At 32.9% G+C, this 7500-nt stretch overlaps 1 protein-coding gene across 1 annotated transcript in view; it reads right to left on the bottom strand.

Annotated features, from left to right (window-relative positions):
* LOC125036947 overlaps positions 1 to 7500 on the bottom strand; it is an 868716-nt gene that overhangs the window by 806529 nt on the left and 54687 nt on the right. The window contains exons 12-27 of the mRNA XM_047629908.1: positions 7274 to 7420; positions 6854 to 7036; positions 6379 to 6528; positions 6068 to 6247; positions 5578 to 5738; positions 5171 to 5327; positions 4710 to 4861; positions 4191 to 4404; positions 3699 to 3873; positions 3231 to 3370; positions 2901 to 3093; positions 2484 to 2506; positions 1976 to 2150; positions 1546 to 1701; positions 1323 to 1426; positions 976 to 1128 (exon numbers count right to left, since the gene is read on the bottom strand). Of these exons, the coding sequence (XP_047485864.1) occupies positions 976 to 1128; positions 1323 to 1426; positions 1546 to 1701; positions 1976 to 2150; positions 2484 to 2506; positions 2901 to 3093; positions 3231 to 3370; positions 3699 to 3873; positions 4191 to 4404; positions 4710 to 4861; positions 5171 to 5327; positions 5578 to 5738; positions 6068 to 6247; positions 6379 to 6528; positions 6854 to 7036; positions 7274 to 7420 (2463 nt within the window). The remainder of the gene's footprint in view (positions 1 to 975; positions 1129 to 1322; positions 1427 to 1545; positions 1702 to 1975; positions 2151 to 2483; positions 2507 to 2900; positions 3094 to 3230; positions 3371 to 3698; positions 3874 to 4190; positions 4405 to 4709; positions 4862 to 5170; positions 5328 to 5577; positions 5739 to 6067; positions 6248 to 6378; positions 6529 to 6853; positions 7037 to 7273; positions 7421 to 7500) is intronic.

Below are 7500 nucleotides of genomic sequence, written 5' to 3'. Positions count from 1 at the left end.
TATATACATATACATATACATATAAATATATATATATATATATATATATATATATATATATATATATATATATATATATATATATACACATATATATATATATATATATATATATATTTATATACAATGTTCCTACTTTTCTTATGTCCAAGTAAATCCATAAAAAATCTCTTATTTCTACTGAGTATGATTTTCTAATGCTCAGCTTCTATATTCCTTACAAATGAAAGGGGCATAGACATGAAAAGAGGCATATCATTATCAAACCACATGATCAAAAACCAACTGTAGAGTCACCTTACCAGCATCCAATCCCTTTCAATTCCAATTTCACTTCTCAGCATTGCTAATGTGTTTTATTACTCATATCTAATACACACACCAATTTGAGTAGGGTGTGTTTTTGAGCCAAGAGTCAAAACTGTTAGTTTACAAAATAACAATGCTGAATGATAAACTTGGAAGTGGAGAGGACTGTACATAATGGAAAGAATAAATAAAATAGCCTAGATATTATTTAAAATAATGCACACAACATAACCTAAATATCTTTATATATATATATATATATATATATATATATATATATATATATATATACATATGTATATATATAAATAATAATAACCAGCTATGTTAAATGTATGTGCATATTCCAAATATAAGTATATAAATGCATGGGAACTGTTGTCTGTGTTGCTAATATAACACTATCTAAAGATAATAATGATGCCAATAATAATTCTAAGAAAAAGTGACAAGAATATATCAGCCAGCTTTCCACCATTAACTGAATATCATATTTCAATCAGACATATGATACAAGATCTAATCAAAATATCCCTAAATATAAAATAAAACTGAATAATTTATATTTTACACTGAAGTAGTTACGTGTTCAAACCTTTGCATATCATTACACACTATCATTAGCATTATTTTCATGCAGTCAAAGTTATCAATATCTTGCCTTACCTGGGCATTCAGGGTATCAAAACGTGAAGTGAGGGTGTGGGTGGCATTCTGGACAGCTACAGACATGCAATTCTCCTGAACAAGAGCTTCAGCAAGATTGCGTATCTGCTCCAGTCGACTTTCATTGTGGCTATGCAGGAAGATCTCAAGATCCTAGAAATCAAAATTTTATAACATTCCATATTTTTAAATATGTTACAGACTTTTATGACATTCCAGTTTTTAAAATGTTACAGATTTTATGTCATTCCAATTCTTACCGGCTGTTTATTAGTCCAATCAGACCTACTGGATATCATTGCAACACTAATGAATATCTTACAGAATATTTAAAACTCAACACTCACATCTAAAGCCTCTGATATCTCTTCTGCATCTGCTGCAGACTTTGATGATTTCTCGAGCTTTTCCTGCAACTGGTTGAGCCATTCTGTTTCCTCACCACACAGCTCTGAAATTAATATGCAACAGTATATACCTGTATACATGATTTTATAAGCAATGTTTAAACAAATGAAATGTTACTTACAAATGTTACTTACTCTCAAAAAAAAAAAAAATGTTACTTACTCTTAAAGTCATCATACTGTTCTGAAGCAGTAGATAAGACCCTGTGACGAGAATCCACCTGAGTTACAACATCAGTCCATCTACCATTCAACTGTGTGAACTGACGTGCAAGCTCTTCATGGGTGGCAGCAGCATCATGCTGCAACATCTCATTGCCTGTGAGTGAATCTAGTATTAGTGCCTTTTCCTTTCAATCATGTTCCTAGTCATTTTTATATATTTACCCTCTTTTGAAGACACTCTTGATGCATTTGAAGTATATCAAGACCTCAAAATAATATCCTGGTATATCAAGTCTTCATCCTTTCTCTTTCTAATGAAATACAAAGCTTAAACGTATGCCTTCCTGCAATAATTTTTATATAATTTCCTAATGCCTGAAACATATTTCACAAAATATAACAATGTATGTTTAGATATGCATACTTACCGGTGTCATTTACACCCCTGAACTCTTCACTGTGTTCACTTATTTCTTCACGTAATTTACTGAACAAATCAATTGCTGCACTTAGTTCTGATGATGTCTCTACTGGACCAAAAGCAGGGACTTTTTGGTCCATTTCATCCAGCCAAGTATTTAATGCTTGAATGTCTTCATGGACCTAAAACAGATTCAAGACATTTCATGTTGTTTTACAATTTTAGCAAAATAATATGCATTCATAGTTGACCTTTATTCCTAGATTTGTCAATTAATAGTAAGTCTTCATATCATTGTAAATGTTCAGTTTCAATTTACAAATCCCATTTTTTCACTTTTCAAATCTTAGAATTTCATAATTCACCTACTACTCAGTAATCTTGTTTAACTCACTGAGGCCAGCAGTGCATATATGCATGCAAATAATCTTATTTTAATCATTTTATTTACACATATATGGCTCCAGAAGTGCTTTGTCACCATGATGTCAATTACTAGGCCTACCTGATCTTACCTGTTTACTCCACTCATTGAATTCTCAGAAAGAAAAGTTTTTATTTCTATTACTAATATTAATGCTAATACCATTAGAATGCTACTTATGTAAATAATGATACTAATGATAATAATGGTAATAACAGTCATAAATATTTCTTCTTTTATTCCAAAAATTCAAGGAAAGGGGTACATAAATGAGGTACGATAGGCCTAGTAATGACTCTTTGGTGACTAGTCACTTGTAAAGCTAACTACATGTAAACAAAATTGACCAAACAAAACACAAGACAGTGCATGTACCCAGCATGGGTTAATAGAGCTTTGAACAATTATTATCATATAATTATCTAATTGCTATATCAAAAGAAAACTCTGCATTCTGAATCACTATGTTCTTAAAACCAATTCAAAATCTTACCTTCTGACTCTTAGCTAAAGCATCTTTCAGACTCTTGTTCTGAGCCTTTGCAAGCTGAGTTACTAATGCCCCAGCGTTTGGTAAGTTCATCTAGTTGGACTGAAATGGCTCCTTTTAGCTCTGGTTCAGCCTCTTCCATCAACTGCTTGCCAGAGGTTGTGATATTTGCTACATTATTCTCCAGTGTTATAATATCATCCTGGAGAGCCTGCATTACAAAATGTAACATGAGTTTATTAGTCTCTACCCATCTTTTAGTCCACAGGTAAGCGGAAGTATCATAGAACATTCTAAATTACATCTACTTTAATTTCAATGTCTGCATAAAAAAAAGATATAACTCACATTAGATTGCTCTAATTGTGCTTCTAATGTCTCTATATCTCCAAGGGCTGGCTCCTCTGCCTGGAGGAAAACATCAACTTCTGACATCCATGAGCACAATCCAGACACTTCATCGTTGTATTGCTTCTGCTTCTCAATCACTGTGAATGTGTAATACATTAAATTACACTTGCTGTTTTCATAAAGCTTATGCACCCCAAATTTGCATTTTAGAACAACAATCTATAAAATGTGAGCCTGTGATCATGTAATATATATAAATATATATAAATATATATATATATATATATATATATATATATATATATATACATATATCAATATGTGTGTATGTGTGTGTGTGTGTGTGTGTGTGTGTGTGTGTGTGTGTGTGTGTGTGTGTGTGTGTGTGTGTGTGTGTGTGTGTGTGTGTGTGTGTGTGTGTGTGTGTGTGTGAACTAAAACATAATGCTAGCAGAGATAGCAGACCTTTTTCAATAGCCTTGATGCGTGACTCAAGCGCTTCAGTTGTAGTCTCCCACTGTTTATTCAGCTTTGCAAAGTCATCTGAGATCCCTATTTGGCCTTCTTTAATAAGGGCACTGCATGCATCATTTATGTGTTTCATGTTGCCCTGTTCCATTTCAACTTTTTGTGACAAGTCCTGTAAAATACAGAAAGGATGATGTTACTAGAAGTGATTAATCCAACATCCATTTCCTGAACAAAACATAACAATTATGGTGAGCTGATTTCTTACTCTCAACATACAAAAGTAAGTAATTCAAGCTAGTAATACCCATCTCATAAAATTAGATTAAAGTGAGATTAGGTATGGACCAATATGAAGAAACAGATGGAGGTAAGGTATAGTGAAATAAAATTAGGAAATACAAGAAATAAAAGCTATAGATATAAAGTCAAAGGATAACAACAAATAATATAAAAGATTAGCACAGAAAGTCTGATTCTTTACTTTACCTGGAACTTCAAGAGCATATCCTGCATCTGGGGCAAACTGGACACAACATGTTCAGTAGCAAGGGCAGTTTCAAGACTTTCCAGCCATTTCCTAGAAGCTTCCATAGCCTTAACAAGTGACTCTGGTGGAGCAGTCTGAACAGTTTCAACGACCATTGGTGATGGAGAAGCTTGTCCAAGCCTTTCCTTTAGAGTTACATTCCATTCAACAAGCCTGTTTAGAGGAGAAGTCAAAATGAGAAATAATTGCATGGATGTTATCTAAACATTTTCAGTGATTAACCTAAGGTCTCTAAAAGAAGTAGCTAGATTCAAATACTTAGAACTGAAAATGCATGTTGCCATTTTTATAATTATTAATCAATGTGATTGAGGAATGAAATGCCAATTGGGATTTGTAATTATTCTTTATTCTTTATCACTTGTAAACTTCGTATTCTGTGAAAAACACATTGCCCTAATTGTACTATAGAGAAAATCATACAGAAGTAACAGTGAGACATTTTAAGCACACCATACCTTATTTTAAGAGCTTCCCACTTGGTAATAAAAATCTGAACTTGTTCCATCACTGGTTGTGTCTCCTGTGCAAAGTTGCTATCCAGTGTTTCACATGCTACCTTTAGAGCACCAATCTCTGATTCATGACTTTCCATGGCAGCAATCTTACTCTGCAGAGTAAAAAATAAATAGAAGATCTGTTAATAATAGAAGTCATAGCTTTAACAATCATTCACAGTAGCCAAGATTATCTGGACACATAGCTTATAAAAAGCATGTTCATTATGACAAATGTCGAAAAGGTATGAATGAGAACACACGTTTCTATAATGCAAGAGATATATGTGATCAGTTTCGATTATATCCAAAACTGCTCAAATATGTCTTTTGCAGTAAAAACTTAATTTGGTAATATTAAATCATCTACTAAATTAGTTCATACAAAGAAAAAATATATGACCTGCATTGACAGCACTAACCTGGCACTGCTCAATCTGAAGGGAGACAGCATTAGGCTCATTCTCGCTTACTGTGCGGACATCATCACACCATCTGAGGAATCCCTCATATTGTACTTCAAGGTCACTGAGTTGTGTTGTTACTTTCTTCTTGCCTGTCAAGAAGGTTATGCGAGTTCTGGAAAAAACAGGCCATGGTTTCATTAACCAAAAAAGTTTTTAAGGCACTAAAAAAAGAAATCAATACTTATCAACCTGGTACAATCTTCGTTATTCATACATTATTGGTATTCAAGATCCAATTACAATTACTTATATAAAGATTGCGGATTACAAATAAAAGTTAAAACAGTATCCATATATATAAAAATGTATAGTAGTTGTTGATAAAAGAAAAAAAGGGCCTCAAGCATGATCATTTACATTACCTGATTTCAATAAGCATTGCATTCAGAGCTTCCCAGCGACTTGTAATTCCTGCAACCTGTTGTTCACTTTCTTTGGCAGATTCACCAATAGTTGATGTTTCTGATATAGCAGATTGACCAAGGCTTACTACCTTGTAATACTCTTCTTTTTGACCCTCAATCTGAGAATTTAAAATATCACATTAAAATAGTTTTTTTAGTATTACCATCACACATGATAGTCTTACAATGGGAAATATTAACTTTTAGTAAAATAAAAAAAACATAAGATTAAACAGAAAACACCTGTTTCAATCAGAAATATTTGCAAACTGTTTCATCTGTGCCTTTAGTTATCTATTACAAAAAATCAAGTTAAAAAGATGTCATAAAACTAAAGCAAGTTTCTTGTCTACAACTTAAGTTATTTACTATACAGATATACCTTATGCATACCTTATGCCAAAAAATGTTTTAGTATATTAAATAAAAAATGTGTGTAATAACCTACCTCATTTTCAAGCTGCTGAGCAAGCTGCATTAGCTGTTCTATGGACAATTCTCCTGCAACCTTGGGCCTAACTTCTGCTTCTAAAGAGTCCATCCATCCACCCAGTTGATGAAGAGCAACAGAAAAGTCCTCTTGGCTGCCCCCTTCGAGCTTCTGGCGTTTAATTACACTACCTTCAACCTGTTTGAAAGATAATGAATATATTACAATGAACTTAAAGTACAGGAAAAAAATTATTGTGTGGCCATACATATGAAGATTCTACCCATTAACATCAAACAATATATGCAAATGAATATGAAAACCCTTACTGTCTCAGTTGTGACAATTTTGGTGGTTATGATCTTGGTGACCACTGTAGCATCTTCATGAGAGATAGTAGTAGTACTTGAGCTCACTATGTCACTGGTATTATCCGCAGGAATGACAACTTTCTTAATGTCAATACCATTAGCTGCCATCTTGACAAAGTAAATAAAACATGAATTAAAGTTAATTACTGATAACTAAAATCAACAACAGAGCTTACTATACCATACTATTAATCTGCCCATTATCCATAATACTTCTTGAGCATCAGCACATAATGAAAACCTTGTATTAAAAATAAACATCTAAACAGATTAGCTTTACAATTACTTGTATTACATATAACAGAAGGTTAGGTATCAATCTCATAAAAGACAAAAAATCCAAAGGAAGATTAAATAGTTATCTTATATAATATCCAGAAGCCCAAATCATATCAAATATGGATGAGTTAAAAAAAAATCAAACAACACTCACTCTCTGTGTCTGAGCTTCAATGATACTGACAAGGCAGTCTAAGCGATCTTGGACCATTTCTAACTCAGATGGGATTTTTTCCTGGCCAGGTGAGTCCTCTGGTAAATGGCTTAAAACTTTGGCACTCTCTTCTTGCAAATGTTCAAACCGGCGATGTTGTACTTCCATCTCAGCTTGCAGAATCTGAAATCGGAAATCAGATAATGAAATATGAATCTGATATTACCCTTCAAGTTTTTTAATATCTGGAAAACCAATCCAAATCACCAATAATATTATTTGCTTGAAAAAGTATACATAATCATTTGCAATTTTTATATCACTGTTTTAATAAAATATACCTTTTATGATGGAAAATGATTAGATACCAAAGGCTCTTGAGTAAACTTAGAAACTCTATGCTTAGAAATCCTCCCTTACCTGGAGCATGCTAGCTTGACGAAGGATGTGCTCCTGATCTGACGATGGGTTACTTTCTACCTCACGTAATATTGATTCTTTTTCATCCATCCACTCTCCCATTTTGTTCATTTCTTGTTCATAATGTGTCCAGTGAACAGATAATGTCTGGAAAAGAATGAAACCATAAAAAAATACATATATTAGCAATGTAATTAAAATCACTTGCAGCTATAGACAACTGAAAA

The sequence above is a fragment of the Penaeus chinensis genome, chromosome 22, assembly GCF_019202785.1.
Source record: "Penaeus chinensis breed Huanghai No. 1 chromosome 22, ASM1920278v2, whole genome shotgun sequence".
Taxonomy (NCBI): Eukaryota; Metazoa; Arthropoda; class Malacostraca; order Decapoda; family Penaeidae; genus Penaeus; species Penaeus chinensis.
The sequence above is the reverse complement of the archived record's forward strand: the minus strand, read 5'-3'. Positions and strand labels throughout refer to the sequence as shown.